The 19,568-nt window shown below is 32.0% G+C and overlaps 1 protein-coding gene across 1 annotated transcript in view; it reads right to left on the reverse strand.

Annotated features, from left to right (window-relative positions):
• Positions 1-19,568, reverse strand: part of LOC111623897 (AT-rich interactive domain-containing protein 2-like) — a 243,928-nt gene that overhangs the window by 9,909 nt on the left and 214,451 nt on the right. The window contains exons 18-19 of the mRNA XM_023366627.1: positions 14,643-14,781; positions 5,538-5,723 (exon numbers count right to left, since the gene is read on the reverse strand). Coding sequence (XP_023222395.1) covers positions 5,538-5,723; positions 14,643-14,781 — 325 coding nt within the window. The remainder of the gene's footprint in view (positions 1-5,537; positions 5,724-14,642; positions 14,782-19,568) is intronic.

Here is a 19,568-nt window from a genome sequence, read left to right on the forward strand (position 1 = left end):
GAGTGGTGTGAACCCGGTACTTCGGCTCCGAAGCGTGTTAGGGTCCAGAAATCGGCCAAGAAGGTGTTAGCATCAGTTTTTTGGGATGCAAAAGGAATTTTGTTTGTGGATTACCTCCAAACTGGTAAAACAATAAACTCAGATTATTATTGTAACCTTTTGGACCAGCTAGATGTAAAAATTCGTGAGAAAAGACCTGGTTTAAAAAAGAAAAAAATCATTTTTCATCAAGACAACGCCCCCTCTCACACAGCTCAAAAAACCATTGCGAAAATCAGTAAATTAAAATACGAATTGTTGCAACATCCTCCCTATTCGCCAGATTTAGCTCCCTCTGACTTCTGGCTGTTCTCACATCTAAAAAAATTCATGCGTGGGAAACGATTTTCATCGAACGAAGAGGTAATAGCAGCCGTGGATGCATATTTCGACAGTCTTCCGGATTCTCACTTTAGGGATGGAATCCATAAATTAGAAGATCACTGGAACAAGTGTATTGAAGTTCAGGGAGATTATATTGAATAATAAAATGTATTTCAAACCATAAAATCGTGTTTTTCTTATCGAACGACAAAACTTATTGAACAACCTGGTATATATATATATGACCAGCAAACAATTTGCTATCCATGTGGAATTCTGATGTCATTCCAACAGCACCAATAGTAACTTATGTGTATTCAAATTTCTGGAACATTCTACATTTTCAGAAAATGCAATCCACATATAAACAGAACTATTCTGTTTTCTGTTTGTTTTTCATTACAATTTTTCCACAAGTGGAAAAATATTCTCAACATTAATTAAAATGTTAAATGATACACACAACATGGTGCATATATGCAGTTGTCTGTTTTATTAAATCCATTGAAATAATTTGAAAAATATGCATCCTACAAAAAAAGTCATTAAAACAAAAATGTTAGACTTTAAGGGGGCCACAAAATGAAGATACTGGTTTCATCATTTTCACCACTTATAATTGGTGAAAAGAAAATGTCGTTAACTTCACTTTCTTAAATTGACTTCCATTTCTTATTGCATATTATGATTCTATGATACATTAAAAACAAACTTTTATTGAAAACATTTTTTTCAAAAGGTGCACCATTAGAAGTCATAAGCAGTGGAAGTTTTATGTAGCTGCCACATGGTGTATATGCGAATCTGTGGATATTTGTAAAGTTTATTGAAAAAGAAAGAAGAATGCTTTTAAAAAATCATTAGAAACATATTATTTGGTGGAATCATTCTTTTTCTTCAAATAACAAACTGATACAAAAACTAATGGCATAGTGTGTTAAAGCCATCAAGCTTGTGGTAAAGATGCTATCTTGATTCCATTTGATGATACAATGATGTACTATGACTTCTTTTTGTTGGGTCAAATCCTATCTCAGATCCTATGAAAGACAGCAGCATAGTTTAATTACACAGTTTAAATTACATAGTTGTACTGTATCAAAATTAGTATAAAACATTTTTGTCTGATTAAAATACTCAGAGGAAGCAGTTGGACATTCAAGTTTAAAGTAGTTACATTCAAATGAAAACTTAATACAAATTTTGAAGTTTTTTTAACGTTTGGATGACATATTAATTTTTTCAAATACAGTAGAGCATCGCTTATACAACCTGATTAACCGTCACATCGGTTAACCGACCGTTCTAGTTGGCAAATTTCAAATGTCCGCTAGTGATGTGGCATTACAATATTTGGCTATGTCTTGGCTACTTTAATATTATTTTTGTTAAATTTTTGCGTGTTTTAGCTGGCATCAACGGCTCGACCATTGAAGGGAGGCCAGTATTTACAAGACTTAATTTTCTAATTATGAGTGGTTGTGTTGTGAGCAATAAAATAATTTAAAAATAATTTTTAATGATACAATAGCGATGTTTATTATTTAAAAAAAAAAATTTGTTAGGCTAAACATCGATGAAAATTAAACGCGAAGTTGGTTAATAGCAATATACTAATAAACTAATTACATGGGATATACTAATATCCTAATATACTATACTAACAATGTATTTTTTCCCTTCTTTTCGATTATCCGATTTTTTCAGTTATCCGACCAACCTGAGTCCCCAATTGAGTCGGATAATCGATGCTCTACTGTAATGTTTTTATAGGAACACTATATGAAGAAAAAAGTTTTTTGCCAAAAAATGGGTGAGGGGAAACTGTATAAGGCTTCTCTATATGCCTTATGTTCACATGACAAGCAAAGTTTATTCTTCTGAAGGAGTAATATTTTGAAAACTATAGCTTTTTACATTAAAAACACTAAATCACCTGCTTCCTTTAAGCCTAGTACTCACATTTGGAAATGGATGATGAAAACTGTTGACAGAATAGCAAAATGATGTCACTTTTGCTGTTGAAACTACAGCAAAAGTGACATCATTTTGCTATTCTGTACAAAGTTGAAAATTTGTTCTTTTGCTACCACAGAAAGCGGAACAGTGAAAATTAGACCAACAGGAAGGCTGTTTAGCAATAACATCATAAACATCAAGTGGGATGATAGCATTCAAACTATGGCTGTCAACATGGTTAAAACATATATGCTAATATGTTAATACATTATTTCATTTATACACTATATTACTATCCAATTTAAATATTAAAGTTAAATAATGTACTTACTGCATAAAATATTTACAATGATATAATTGTAATTTGGTGTCAAAGTATTTGATATTCCTAACTTGGAACGATTTTGAAATATTTGTCTTACCCAATTCTTCACTTTTGTGGCTTTTTTATTTGTGATAAGATTGTCAGCAAACTCAGGAAGTTTAATTCATATAACAAAGCACATTCATGCTATTTTCGACTATTTGCAGTAGCTGTTAATATTTTGGCTGACAGATGGTGCTTGTTTCAAGTGAACTGCAATTTCTGCACATAAGTATACGCAGTGTAGAAAGAAGACAGAACAACAATTTTTAGCTTATGTCTGAATTTTTAGTTTCTATCTACAGATTCCATCATTCATTTCCACATGTGGATACTAAGCTTTACCCAATTGGCAGTTTTGAGCATGTGAGGTCATGCAGAAAAACTTTCCACAGTTCCTTCATTTATTTTTTGATGCTACTTTCCATTTGAGTATTTTAACTGGACAAAAACATTCTGTACTAATTTTAAACCATTCTACAACTTTATAATTTAAATAATCATATACATGTTGTAGACAAAAACATTGCACCAGGCAATACTTCTGCTATGTATTATCTAAATACAAGTGTACAAGAATATAGGTAATTGATAGTGGGATATTTGCTGACAGTCACAAGTGCACTCTCAACTCTTCTTCTCAAGAGACCAAATTTTGACTCAGTTCCTTTGAAAAATAGCACCACCACAGCATACAAAACATTTTTCACTTTTTTTGAAGATGTTCTTATGAGAAGATGGTCAAACATTTGAGTCTTCAATTCAAATAAAACTTGGTGAGCCCTTAACACAAACAGGTCCTTGTCCAAATAATAGGACCCACTTTTCAAGCATTTCAAAAAAAAGTTTATGAAAATTGAATGTTTAACTTTTAAGATTTTGGAAGTTTCGTATTTCTTCAGAGTAGTATGGAGTGGAGATATGGTGTAACAAATATGATTGCATGAGAAAATGGTCCATAACATTAATAATAATAAAAAATACTATGGCTAAGCTATCCTATTTTCATAAAAGATTTGTCTTGTTTTGTCCATGTGCAGTAATGCCCGAAGCTTATTCTCTCATAGTGACAAAGTATGTTTTTTAATTGAAGTTCCAGCTTTTTGCATCTGCTTTAATATATTTTATAAGCTTTAAACATGAAGAATAATAACAGTAATAATAATACTAATGATACAGTAAACATAATAAAAATAATTATATTACATATAAAAAATCAAAAATTGCAAAGTTTCAAACATTGTGTCACTCCACTGCCTAGTGTCTTGTCCACTTAGCTTTCACTGCTTCAAGTAAACATGAAACTTTCAAAGCCTTATAAGCTAAACAGTTAATCTTCAGACCCATTTTTCAGAAACACTTGCGAAGTGGGTCCTGCTATTGGGACAAAGAGCTGTTTGTGTTAAGGGCTACACACCCACAAACTTTTGTTCAAATCAGACTTGAACATCTGACCCTCTCATTGTCAGTGACTTTGAACAAAAGAAAAACATAATCTTTTGGATTAATCGTTTTTAATGAACATCTTGTAATTGACCCCTAATAAAATCATAAACCAATTTGGGAATCTCTGGTATGTACCCTATAATAAACTGCAAGTTGTAAAATCATCAGATACAAGGGTAAGCTGAAAAGTAATGCACACATGCTTGTATGTGTGCATGAACAAAATGATTTTCAGAAGCATGCCAGGTGGCATATGGAAGTAACATTCCCCCTCTATGCGCATGTGCAGTTTGAGGTTGTTGCATTCATTCAGTATATTTTGAGAAGTGGAAATACGGAGATGTGTTCTAGTGCTATGTCAACGCGACTTAAACAGCTTGATGTTATCGAATTTTTAACTGCGGAAAAAATTGCTTCTACTGAGATTCATCGTCATTTAAAGGCTGTTTATGATGACGATGTTGTTGATAGGTCTTTACCGGTTGTGCTTATGTGGTACCGGGCTTGTACCTTTGTACAGCAATAAAGAACTTGAACTTGTTGATAGGTCTACTGTAAATCGATGGATAATAAAATTTCATGGTTGTGAGCCTGGAAAGGCCATAATTGTTGATGAAACATGCAGCAGATGTCTGATCACTGCCACGGACAATTACCGTTGCCCCTCGTTGCAATGTTTAATTCTTCTCAGTACATACAGACTCTTAAACACCTCCGACGTTGAGTTTGTCATGTTAGAGGCAGCCTGGCACCAATAATCTTGCAAGATGACAACGCTCGTCCACACACCTCGTGCACAACTGGAGAGGCTCTGTGAAATCTGAAGTTTGAACTAATTCCACACCCTCCTTATTCCCCCGATCTTGCGCTTTGCGATTTTTATTTTTTTCCTCTACTCAAGAGAGACCTCAAAGGTGATCATTACATCTCAAATGACGAGGTGAAGGCAGTTATCAAGTCCTGGATTTGAGAAAAGTCGGAAGAATTTTTCAGTGACAGAATGAAAAAACTTGTTACACGTTGGGAGAAATGTGTTAGCCTTAACGGCGACTACGTTGAAAAATAAATATATGATTTTGAAGCTTAAGAATTGTACTTTAATGTACTTTTTCCTGAATGTGCTATTTGTTTTTGTTCATGTTCTACAAGCATGTGTGCATTACTTTTCAGCCTACCCATGTAACTAACTTGTCCCTGCTTTCAAACTGACTTTTATATGGATAATCCACAAATTATCTGCCTAAAAATATGACACTAATTTAGATTATTTTCATTAAAAAATAGAGCTCGAGAAACTTTTCAAATGGATAGATATGTTTAATACAAAGTTTGAAAACAATTGATATAGAAAATAATATATCATTCAAAAAAAAAAAACTATCAAAAGACATAAATGAATAATCACCTTTATTTCAGGAGTGCTGACAAGTTGCAATGCATGTCTACGAATTGCTAACAGAGCTGCATCTGGAGCATAACCTGGATGAGGTGGAGGAGGTTGTGGTGGAGCTAATGCAGATTTTCCATGTTGTGCTATTTGCTGTCTTCGCAATGCTTGGACTTGTAAGACTTGATCACTGCAATGCCAATCCTGTAATATTTCATAATTTTTGTAAATAAACAACAAATCTAAAACTGAATTATATATTCAACAATGTAAATATAATATAATTTTCATTAAACAGAATGATTTTTAAGACTCAACAATCAAAAATTTACATCTTGTTTTCTATTTGCATTGTGAAGTTGTATACACCAACATATAACCTGACCTTTCCAGCTTCTATGCTGTAAGTTTTATCCCAGTTAAGGAATTCATTCCCTGTGAGAACTATTGATATCTCAGGTAGCCAGTGGTTTTGACAGTTCATGTGAAACAATTTGGCTGTTCTTAAAATTACAATTTTCTCAAATGATAGTTGGTTTCATTTATCAGACTATGTTAATGCTCATAAAAATCAGTACTGGTCCTCAGAAAACCTGCAAATCCTTTATGAAAAATCTCTTCATTTATAAAAACTGAGCATATGGTGCATTATATAGTACCAAAGAATAACAGCTTTTTTTATGATACTGTCATCACTTGCATGCATGAAGACATCATCCAACAATTTGTTGTTTTTCTGAACCAAATGAGCAATTATGTTGTTTTCAACAAGATTTAGTGACTACACATATGGCACGTAAGTTATGAATGACTATAAGGCAAGAATTCTTTCACAATCAACTCATTTCTAAAAATTTCTGGTCCACTAGCTTATCTGATTTATCATCCTCTGACTTTTTTCTTGAAAAAGCACCCATGTGATCTAGGGGTTATTTGATGATGATATATTTGATACATTCAATACATTTGATAGATAATGATTCTTTTTAAGAATCATCATCAGATGTATTGAAGAAATATCAGCACTGTTGTGTAAACTTTTTTCTCTAAAGAGGAGGTGGATACTTCCAGCATCATTTATAATATGCCAATTTCTATGTTACAGTCCCAAAAAACAAAATTTAAGTTTTACAAGGAGAGAGCCAAATGTTTGCATCTCTGATTCAAGTAAAACTTGGTGAGCATGTAGCCCTAAACACAAACAGATCCTTGTCCAAATAATAGGACCCACTTCTCAAGCATTTCTGAAAAACAGTCCTTTGACAGGTTACTGTTTAGCTTATGTCCTTGGAGTTTTCACTTCCTCTTCATAACAGTAATGGCCAAGTGGATAAGAAGGTATTCAGTGGAACTACACAATGCAGGTTCAAACCTACAGAATTTCAGCCTTTTTGTTTTGTGTAACAAAATTATTTTATTATCTTAATAAAAATAAAAACCATTCAACTATCCAGCATAATTCTTTAATAACACAAAAACGTTTTCAAACGCATTAAGTGTTCATCATCAGTTATTTCTCTAATTCGAAAATGGGAAATTCGAAAAATTACGCAAGCGAACTTCAAATAAACGGTTATGCAAAAAATTAAAAGGTAACACGTTATAAATGAAAGTGATACATAAAAATTTCTGTGTGTTTAATAAATAATAATAAAAATAAATAAAATATCTATCAAGGATCATCCTAAGCCTGATTAAGGCTTTTATATAGATCTATGCCAATTCGTCGCAAAAAGATTTCCAAGCAGACGAAAGCCTGTCGGCATCCCTATAGTTGATACACTGCATGCTCTTCTGTGCCCTATGGATCTCCAGCTTTTCAAGATATTTTAGAAGACAGTAATGCCTTATGCTAAACAACAAGGCATTACTGTCTTATGGGACCAGGCCTCTATAATAAAAGCTACCAGATCTAGACACGCGGTAAAATATCTCGAAAAGCTGGAGATCCATAGGGCACAGAAGAGCATGCAGTGTATCAACTATAGTGATGCTGATGGGCTTTCGTCTGCTTGGAAATCTTTTTGCGACGAATTGGCATAGATCTATATAAAAGCCTTAATCAGGCTTAGGATGATCCTTGATAGATATTTTATTTATTTATTTATCTTTATTATTATTTATTAAACACACAGAAAATTTGTATGTATCACTTTCATTTATAGCGTGTTACCTTTTAATTTTTTGCATAACCGTTTATTTGAAGTTCGCTTGCGTAATTTTTCAAATTTCCCATTTTCAAATTAGAGAAATAACTGATGATGAATGCTTAATGCATTTGAAAACGTTTTTTATGTTATTAAAGAATTATACTGGATAGTTGAATGGTTTTTATTTTTTATTGAATTTATTCTCCAGTAAGCAAGTATACAATTATTTATTATCTTACAGTATCATTAGTATTATTATTACTATTATCATTCCTCATGTTTAAAGCTTATAAAACAAAAGATAAAAAAATCATGACATCATTTCCCGCAAAAATGCATTCTCCGTAGATTTAATTCTTCTATGTCATTAAATAAAATTTTTATTTTTTCATATTTATTTTCAAATATGGTGGTATTGTTATATTCGAAGTGTAAGAAATAAGAGTGAATGAGAAAATTGTTCATATCATTAACAATTAAAAAAAAAATAATGTGACTATGTTGCCCTATTTTCATATTAAATTTGTCTTTTTTGGCCACCCACAGTAACCTCTGAAGCTTATTTGCTTGTGTTAACATAGTATGCAAGCATGAGTGAAAATATCTGAAAATAAATATGAAGAAATAAAAATTGTATTTAATGACATACAAGAGTTAAATCTATAGAGACTGTATTTTCACCAAACAGGAAATGCTGTCATGATTTTTAATCTCTTGTTTGACAAGCTTTAAACATGAGGAGTGATAATAGCACAAATAATGCTAATGATACAGTAAAATAAGATAATTTTGTTATGCACACACACACACACACACACACACACACAAAAAAAATAAAATAAAGCTGAAATTTCATAGGCTTGAACCTACATCATTTAGCTCCACTGTATACCTTCTTATCCATTCAGCTATCACTGTTATGAAAAGGAAATAAACTTCCAAGAACATAAGCTAAATAGTCAATTTTCAGGTGCTCTTTTTCAGAAACACTTGAGATTTGGGTCCTTTTATTTGGACAAGATACTGTTTGTGTTTAGAGCTATATACTCACCAAGTTTTGTTCGAATTTAAGATGCAAACATCTGGTTGTCTCCTTGTTAGTAGACTTATTATGTTCATTTTTACAATAAAAATTTCTGATTTAAATCTGGTAACTTAAAAGCCACTCTGTATAAAACCTATCAATATTTAGTCTTGATATACATATAGACATGATTATTAACTTCATTCTGCTACACTGACTGATCAAAACATTAGAAATATCTAATAATAGCATTCTGGTCTTATTCCAGCACAAATGACAGCCTGAATCCACCAGATGCCTGAGAATTGCCAGAGGTATTGCAAGCCATGCCTGTTGCACTATTGTTTGCATCTCTATTGTAGACACTAGTACAAGCTTCATAGATCTAAGATATCTCTCAATAGCATCCCAGAGAGATTCAATTAGACTTAATCTAGGAACCACCTTGGAGACTATTGGATGGTAGCTCTTCAGTCAGTTTGTACCACCCTGTACAGTCTCTGCCAGCCCCAGTCAATGATACATATGCTCAGCAGATCCTTGATATTACCCTTGGGAACCCTAGAGTTGTTACTTCAAAGACAGAATGATTGATCTGGCTTGTGATAACAATGTGTTCATGATCAAAGTTGTTGAGATCACCACATTTACCCATTTTTGTAAATTGTGATACAGTGTTGGGGAGGTTAGATACTTGCTTATTTATGCCAAGTTTGAATTTGGGAATGTAAAATTCTGCTTGCATGGTGCCAGCATACACTTCCCATCACCACAGTGTCTAATGTTTTGATCAGTTAGTGTACATTATAAAGCAAATAAATAATATTTCTGTTGAAATTTCCATGATTTATGAGTTAGAATATTCTAGCTCAGTGCCTATACACAACACAAATGGCAAGTCCCCTTAACTAAAAGGAAAACAGCAGATGTATACTCAATTTTCTTTAAACATGGCATTGCTATAGCCACTCTATGTAGTATATTCTAGCTTGTTGGTATTCTGTATGTAACCAAAAGTTATTATTCAAAAATCAAACTTAAAAAATAGTTGCTACAGGAGCAAATGAATGTTTTCTCTTAAACTCCAAGCATGAGTCAAAAGTGAAGTCTTTTTGTGTCTCCTATCCCTAAATAAAGACCTTTCTTCCTCTTTGTTAACTCTTTCATGCAGAGTTCATAAAGTTAATAGGTGGTCCTTTTGAAAAATGAATTGTAAACCCCACCTGCAATCCAGTGTGACCTACTTACACACTGCTGTGTAAAGTGCTGGTTTGTTTCAGTGGGGATGGAACATTTTGCTTTCAATATATAAGTATACTAAACATCCCAAATATTCTATATATACAGATGTATAAAAACAAATTATTCTTGTTTTTCTAGCACATACTAGCTAATATTAATTTTTATTTGAATCTAGTTGTTAATTCTAATTTTAAAAAGTTTTGAATCCACATAACAATATTTCTTGAGAAGTACAGTGTCTGGTAAAGACGACTTACAAAAAAAGGAAAAATTATGTTCAAAGGGTCTATGATGTAATGTTGCATAAGATTTTGTAAACTCTAAGGAAAAAGAAAATATGGGTTACAATAGATGAAATAATTGGTGTTATTGAGTGATTTATTGCCAATGTAATTGTGAGTGCTTTAACAAAAGATGGTCCTAGATATGTGTATCTGTTTGCTCATAACTGAGTAAGACTAACATTACTACAATAGTTCTGCTGTTCAATGAATGAAGTTGTGGGAAGATAGAATTATATAAAATAAAGATTTATTGTTTCAAACACTGTGCCATATATAATGAAAGCAAAAAGACCTCTCTTTATGCTCTATCCTAAAATGATTCATGTAACTTGCTTTGCATATGACATACAGAGGGATTTCCATAAATTATGTAATGCTATTTTTATATTTTTCAACCACTCATAATGTTCTGTAATGCTAATGCATGCATTTGCTCCCTTAATTGAATCTGTAAATTTAAAAGGAGAAAGTCCATATTTTATCAATGAGTGAATTGGATTTCTAAGTCATGTAGGTGGTTACTTACTGCAGGACCATGTTTTGCAGCCACTATTCTCAATGATGTCTCAGCTTGAATATGCATTCCACTACCTGTATAACTTTAGCAGTTCCTACATTTGCAGGCCAACCAATAGACTTTCAAACTCTGCAGTTCTATGTTCCTTGAACCTGTCCAATATCCATCCAATTGATAGTTGTTCATTGAATATTTTCAAGCATAAAACGTTGTCTAGTCTTCTTTAAATTTTTTCCCAAAATTTTTTCATAGTAATGGCATATACATAGAGTAAGAGCCTCATTTCTTTTAATCTGCATGTTGTACCTCTCCTCTCCCACCTAAAGTGACATTGTCTCTAGGTACATGCATAGCCTGACAAGCAGGCTTACAAGTTTTATCATGATTTGCATCAAGCAGCTATGTTAATACATTGATTTCTTAATTGACTCTCATTTCTGAACATCCCTTAATGTAAAGAACTTATTTTTCTTTTAGTAGATGGAAAAAGTAAAACTTTTTTATTCTATTGATACAGGAAAAAAATTCAAAATCTGATTGTATCTACTTGAGCAAAAACCTAGAAAAGGAGGGAGAAAAAAAAACTAAATTTTTGACTTTTTAAACTAATATGGATAAAAGTATAAAAAATTAAGACCATCATTATTATTCTGATACATTACTTTTGAATAAAACAGAACAAGTGCAATATTTCTTAATATAAACCAGGATTTGAGCCAGAGCAAGAGTCATATATTCTTCAAAAAAAATTTCTGACTCCAGCTTTGTTTCCTGCTTTGTTTTGTAAGCTTAGGTGTTAATTTCTTAATTTCCTATTCTCTAGAAAGTTTTGAGTATTGCACTTTGAAAATATGTAAAAAAATTTGGTAAATCTAACCAAATCTTATCTAACAACTTACAATATATTTCTGGCATATCACCAGAGATTTATTCTTGACATATCCTTTTTTACTAAATTATTACAAAAGTTGCTTCTAGCCCTTGATATAATAATATCAATTAAATTAAATTATCCACAACCGTGAGGCAGATAATAGTGAGGGCTTATCAGACCAAATGATGAGCACAAACGCTCAGAGATCAAAGTGAAAACAATTTAATAAACTCAAAAAGTTACTATATAAGTGTGAAAACAAAAACCCAAAATGCATTTCAGACTATTTCCTAATAGAAAACAGTCCCTCATCAGTTGGTATTAAAGGTAATGACATAATAGAATTATACAAGGTAACGGTCAACTTAAAACTAAGCCTAAAGTTATACAATATATAAGTAAGCATCATCAGTAGGTATTATCTAAAGTAGGTGGTATATTAAAAATTATACAAAGTAAGGTAAACTTAAAAACTATGCCTAAAACTATACAATATAAAGGTGAAGATGCCAATATAACAGTATGAGCAGTAGGCAATATCAGTGTAGGCAGGTGTAATAAATCTTCATGACCTTGCATGGTGGGATGACATATAGGATGCTGATACAAAACAGTTATAAGTTAGACAATAATTAGTTAACACTAATGGACTAAAGTTATACAGGCAGGTAATGTACATACCAAAAAAAGGTAAGACAACAGAGTAGCAGGTGCCAGCTTACAACAAGGTGCTGAGAGTGGTAGTGAGAGAGGTGTGTGTCAGTCCACATCTGTTGTACAAGTGGTGACAATATGTGATACAATTACAAGTTCCTAACGGTTTTAACAGTACATGTGGACATTACATCACAAAGATATTTAGTTTTTTAGAAGATATAATTATACCATCCTTCGTCAATTTTAACACCTAAGTTATCATTAATTCTATTAACATTATCAATTTTTAAAATCTCTATGAGCTCAAGATATTTACGTTTATAAGTGTTGGTTTCAAATTTTATTGCTTTTATTGTACATTTATTAATTTCACAACCATATAGGTTGCAGTGTTTGGCAACTGCAGAGTATTCAGAATTGTATTTGATGGCGTTTATGTGTTCTTTTATACGAACATTGAGACATCTTTTTGTTTCACCTACATAGGTCATAGGGTTATTACGGCTACAGTTAAACCTGTATATCATGTTGCTTTTTTTAAGGATATTAACCTTATTGTTTGGGTGATTTGGTTGGATGTATTTTTGGGTTTTATTACAAAGGTCAGGGACTAAATTGAAATTGAATATTATAAAAAATCTTGTAACGTTAATAAAGTCATGGACTACCACTCACATACTCCCCTGTTCATAAAAAGAAACATTTTTGCCAATTTCATCAAAAAGATATCCAATAGAACTACCTCCGATTACAAAAAGAATCTTGAGATCATGGACATTGTTCAGACCTTCTTACTAAATAATTACCCAAAAGTACTCCTAGGCAAATGGCTAAAACAATTTAAGTGTAATAATAACAACAACAATGCCCATACCGTTATTCCTGTTAACAACAATGATACTAAAAAGTTCTTTAAACTTATATATGTCAAAAATATGTTTGAAAAAATTAAAATGGTCTTAAACAATACCAACATCAATTTAGTCCCTGACCTTTGTAATAAAACCCAAAAATACATCCAACCAAATCACCCAAACAATAAGGTTAATATCCTTAAAAAAAGCAACGTGATATACAGGTTTAACTGTAGCCGTAATAACCCTATGACCTATGTAGATGAAACAAAAAGATGTCTCAATGTTCGTATAAAAACACACAAACGCCATCAAATACAATTCTGAATACTCAATTATATAATAAAAATCATTTTTTTTAACACTGGCACTTATTTGTAATACATAAATCAGTTTGGCCTAAAGTATTTAGGCTAAACTAGATTGTCCTAGGCTAAACTAGTATATCCTGACATGTGTAGGATAAACTAGTTTGGCCTGAAATCGGGTTTGGCCGTTAACATGTATATTATATAAACATACAGCATTTACAATATATTCATAACAAACCAGAATTAGTATAATATAGATACAGTATGTTGCTATAACAATGCTATTTCATAAATTCTGAATAATTTTATAATTATTCAGACTTGATCCTTGCATTATAACTCAACTGATTTCTAGAATCCTGTTATAAAGTAAACTGTACTTTTCCCATACACTTAATGGAAAAATGAGACTGGGATACATATAGAATATTTTTTGATGTAATAGGCCTACTTAACTATTGTATAAAAAATACAGATTAAATTGTGCTGATTTAATGCTCACAAAATCAAATATGATAATAAAAATGTTTTATTTTGTATCATATGCATGTTTTCTCAATCAGCACTCTGCCATTAAGAAATATGTCAATCTGAAAGATTATGATATATGTCAGACATCTATATCTAGAGTTATAACACAACATTTAAATCTGTTATGTAGAGGATGTTATCATATGTTAATGAATAATTATTTATTCATCATCACAATGCTAGCCTGCAATTTTTAATAATCTTTTAATTTTAAAAAAATCTGTGACTTCTGATCCAAATTTAAAGATTGTATATGGTTAATTAGGCCTCCAACCCCTAAGCTTTCCATACCTGGTCTTGATTTTCAACTATCTCACTCCATTCTTCAGATTACCAAAGGACAATAATGGCCAATAGTGGGAATGTATATTCCTACAATTTCAAAATTGCAGCCCAATTATAGATTGATATGACTGAGAATAATGTCAAAATTACACATTGAAATTTTGGCATCTTTTTTAGATTATATATGATGAAAATATCTATGTCTATTGTTAATATGAAATAGTTTAAATATCTCAAATAACCACTTAAAAATTCATCTAGAATGGAGCTAGAGCATGAAGCATGATCATGGCTCCTAATCAAAGCCCTGAGATATAAACTGCTCTATTTGCTGTAAAATTATTGATAAATATTTTTAAACATTATAAATGTTAAAGATGAAAAATTAAATTACCTGTAAATGAGTAAGAAGAGATAATCTTTTGCGTTTCATGCTGTCACAATTTTCCCATTTACATTCTGATTCTTCATTTCCAACTGGGAGGTGGGTTTTACTAGCATGAAAAAATACACTTGTTGGTGTTGTAAATGATCTACAAAATAAATGCAAATTAATGTCAGATTCTAAAACATGTTACTAATTTTACATAACAAAATTTTAAATAGTATTTTTAAATTTATTATATTTAGTTCATATAATTTGTTTAAAATTTTTGGTACAAAGCAAAATCTTTGCTTTAATATATACTAACAACTCTGCCTCTGATTACTTTCAGAAATCAAATCCCAACATATCAACTCATTTTGCAATATGTAATATCCAGAATGTAGATAAAATCAGTATCCAAGTACCTAAAATTCTAATTATTACACAATCTTTTCAATTAAACTTTTAAATATGATATTTTTGAATTTTTTTCTTTTAAATTACTTATGACAAGCTGTTGGGTGTTAATTATATGCAAGTATAAAAAATTAGCATAATTTCCTAAGTATAATCTATAGTGATATATCATGGGTATAGAACCATAGGTGACTAAATATAAAATTGTGAATTTTAGAAAACAAAATTTAAAAATTGAAGCAACCTTTAATTGTCTACTAAAAATTTGCTATTTTGTGTAATCATATAATAGACTTTTGCTGAAAAAATTATATTATTAGAGTTTTATCCTGAAAAAGACATTAAAAATTGTTATTTTTCCTCGGGAATGAAAGCAGCTCTCCCATCTTCCAGAGAAAAAAATAACTTAATTTTTTGTCTCTCAGGAAAAAAATAAATAATTGAGGAAAAGCATTAGCAAAGCTTCTTCTATGTGACTTACAGAATTGTGTTCATTCTCAAAATCTGTTTGATCAATTTTGATTAAACTACCATTTTCCATTAATTGCAGTGAGGAATTCAAAAATGTAATAAAAAATGGGGGTCCATGACCTCACACGAGACATAAGGTTGTAGCATAAGCACATGTAACAAAGCAAGATTGCATGAATCATGCAATTTTGCCATGCAATGTTCCACAGTCACTAGAATGCCTTTTATCATCTTTTAGAATTGACTGCCTATTTCAATTAATTGCAATCAGAAATCCAAAAATGTAATGAAGGTCCATTTAAATGTAAAAAAAATAGGAGTACATGATTTTGTTTTCAATATACAGAGTTATTAAAGTGACAATATCCATGCTCTCTGATGTGACTGAGTGCCCCTAACAAAATTTAAGCCTAGAGATCAAAAATAAAAACAGCAGTGTGTGTGCTTAACAGAAAATTGGCACAAAAAACAAACAAAACACAAGAACAACATAATCACTATTGATTGCATTGTTCTTGGATCACCTCTCTGTGTCAGCAAGTGCAAGAATCATCTCTCCATACTAGGCCAGAGCAAGGATCGTCTGATAGGTACAAGGACTGCCTCCTGTATGCCTAACAGATGCAGGGATTGCGTTTTTCTTTCTGGCTCTACCTCAATTCTATTATGATTCTTCTGCAATACAATAAAGTTGCACAATGTCCTAGTATTAAATGATATGTCTAGTAACTGAGATTGCCATTACTGGATTTACAAGTTAGTTAATGATATAAGTTAAATAATATTTTGCAAGCAAGTTTAAATCTAAAAGCTTGATTAAACTAGTAAGTTAAAAGCCAAAATTTTACTAAAGAATATAGGTAAATCCTAGTGTTGCAATGAATAGTATATTCGGCCACACTTCTGGCCGAATACCGAATATTCAGCCAGAAGCGTGGCCGAATAGCCAAATATTCGGCTCAATTAATGCACGTATGAAATTGGCGCCCAAACTGCATTATGGCAAGGATCCCACTCTCTATTGGCCCACTGTCACTACGCTTCACCAATCGCGTTAATTCTTGACAGTTCAGACAAGAGCGTCATGGCAGTATGTGATAAGTGGTGGTATCAAATGTGGATAACAATGAAATGACCTACACGTGTAAATAACGAAAGAAGAACAGAGAAGGACTGTGAAGTGAAAATGTGAAAATAAATATAAATTGAGTTGATAACATAATCGAACGAGTCGATTATGTTATCAACTCAATAAGTTGCCTCAAACAAGTCGAGGCAGCTTATTGGCGCGAAATTCGCGGCCATCAATGCCAAACAATTGTTGTCATAGACTTCAGAAAGCTAAATGCTTGTAATGAAAGTCACTTAGCGTGCACGGGCGAAAGCCTGGGGTCGTTCGGGATACCGAGCTGTTTCAAATCTGTGAAATCATAACTGCAACTTGTACTGAAGTCCTATCTGTCTCTTTTTTCTGTTATCACCAGGCTATGAGTCACGTAATTGTAAAATGGGAAATCTACAATGGAAAAGTGACGAATCGAAAGTATCGTGAGGGCGTATTATGATGTATGCATAGGCATACGTAGACTAGAGCGATAGAGGAAAGAGAAAGGGAAGAGCGAAGACGAGCGCTTAAAAAGAGGGATAGGTAGGGTCAGACTCTCAGATGTGCGACGATTCTCGAACGAATAGGTGTGTACGTGTGCTGATCTTTGTAATTATAAATTGTGAATACATGTGACTAATATTATTTTCTTTTTTATTTTGTGCATGTTATAAGTTATAAATAAATGTAAACAAAGAACACTAACTTGATAACATTAAATCTAAATACCAAAATGATTAATTTACTGTGTTTTTGTTATTTCATACACCTGTTTTTAGGTATTCAGCCGAATAGTGATTAAATATTCGTTACATCACTAGTAAATCCACATAACTAATGTGTGCCTTAAAAAAATTTTTTTATTCAGTCAAGAGTTATAGCTCATTAGCACATTCATGAACAATTTTATTATAATGTTTCTTTTTACAAAACTGAAAAGTTGGCTTGTTTATAATGACAGTCATTAACTAATAACAGACTTCATTCTGGTAAGTTAGTCATTTTCATTGGTTTCTGGTTACTTATTAGTTACATTTTCCCTACATGCAAAATTTTCAGAGAAAGCATGATAATGAAGATTTATTATTTTTTTCATTCACAAGCTCCATCAAATCCTTGTATTACTTTAGAAATTGGAACAAGCTTAATTCAATTGCTTTTTTGTTCTTATTTTATACTATTTTATTATATTATTGACTACTAAGGACTTATCATATTATTAGGACTTACTATGCTGGTTTTCCAATTTTTCAAAAGGAGGAATTCTTATTCAGAAAAATCCTTTTGAAAAATTGGAACACCAGCATAATAAGTCCTAATAATATGATAAGTCCTTAGTAGACAATAATATAATAAAATAGTCAAACAGAATTGTTGCACTTTTGTCCTAAGTGTTCATTAATGAGCTCAGAGATAACAGAGCTGTTATTTCTCCTTAATGGAAATCTGATGAAGTCTGTCTGAGAAAAGTTTATTTTTATCAGCAAGACATGTGATTCCAACTTGAAAACTTGAAGCCAAATAAAGTTAGGCCATAAAACTGTTTCAGCATTTTCAGCTGCATATCAGTTTTTTTATAATGTTGTCAGACAATTTTACATAGTCTTAGATGACTGTGTTAGACATTATTTTCACAATATATGGCTTCCTTTTTTTTTAATGTAATGTTCTCTCTCAGATCTGAACCCATTTCCTGAAAAGTGAACACACATTTTGTTTTGCAGTTTCACTAGCTATATGCATGCTCTCAGTTTCCATATCAGTATGTCCTTTAAACAGAAATTTTAACTCAAAATATACCGTAACCTTAATCAAGTAACAAAAAACAAATTTAATAAGTGAACTAATATTTTCAATCATATTTAAAGATCATCATCAGGTTTTTATTGGACCTTTCTTTGGCCCTGCAAAATCTTGAGTTATATTGTGTTAAAATGTAAAGATTTTCCATCTGTACTTTATCCCCCATACTTTTTGGCACTCATCTTTAAAAAGCTGATATATTTTACTAATATTTATGTCATGCTTAAATATTTCCTTATGTTGTCCTTTGTTATGTAATGAGTTTCCATAGTGGGAAAGCATTCAATATACATTATGATTTTTTTTATTTATCTTTCTCCTTTACCTTAATGACAGCTTTTCTCCTATGCTGGTTTGGAATTGTAATGGTTGCTGCAGAATCTATATTATTTGTTGTTTGCAGAATATACAGTATGTTTTGAAATGCCAATGATATTTAAAAAGACCTTGCAGATGGACACTCTCTTGCCATTGAGAGAGAGAAAGTAGAACAATGAAGCAGATCAGGCTGAGGGCCACACTCAGTGATATAGCCCAGCTTAGGAGAAATTGAAAGATGTGATATGATCCAAAAGTTTGGGTACTGCAGTAATCTATGACAACAAAAGCATGTATTTGAAGTTACAGAGTATGAAATGGATTCTACCAAACCACCCCTACATGTTCAGGTTGGTTTCACCCATGTCACGTGATTAAACCTCAAGCGCTGCTGTTTTCTTCCGGAGATAGTTACCTTTGTTCTGTAATGTAGTAAAAATGGAGTTTCAAGAACAGCGCTGCAACATTAAATTTTGTCAGCATTTCGATAAAACACCTATAGAGACTTTAAAATTGCTAAGAAAGGTGTATGGTGATTCTATCACGGTGAAATCGAAGGTGTACAAATGGCATCGGCGTTTTAAAGAGGGCCAAGAATCCATAGCAGATGATGAATGCTCTGGCCGACCTTCGACTTCACAGAATGAGGAAAATGTTGAGTTGGTCTCGCAATGTGTTCTCAAAGATCGTCGCCAAACCCTTGAAAAAATTGCAGCAGCTACTCACTTATCAAAAGCTAGTTGCCAGCATATTTTAATGGAAGATCTTAACATGCACGAAGTGTCTCAGCATATTGTCCCTTGGCTTTTGGTAAACGTAGACATCTGATTTTACTCTCT

Source organism: Centruroides sculpturatus, unplaced genomic scaffold (genome assembly GCF_000671375.1).
Source record: "Centruroides sculpturatus isolate CEXI.00-Female unplaced genomic scaffold, Cexi_2.0 scaffold250, whole genome shotgun sequence".
NCBI classification, from domain to species: Eukaryota; Metazoa; Arthropoda; class Arachnida; order Scorpiones; family Buthidae; genus Centruroides; species Centruroides sculpturatus.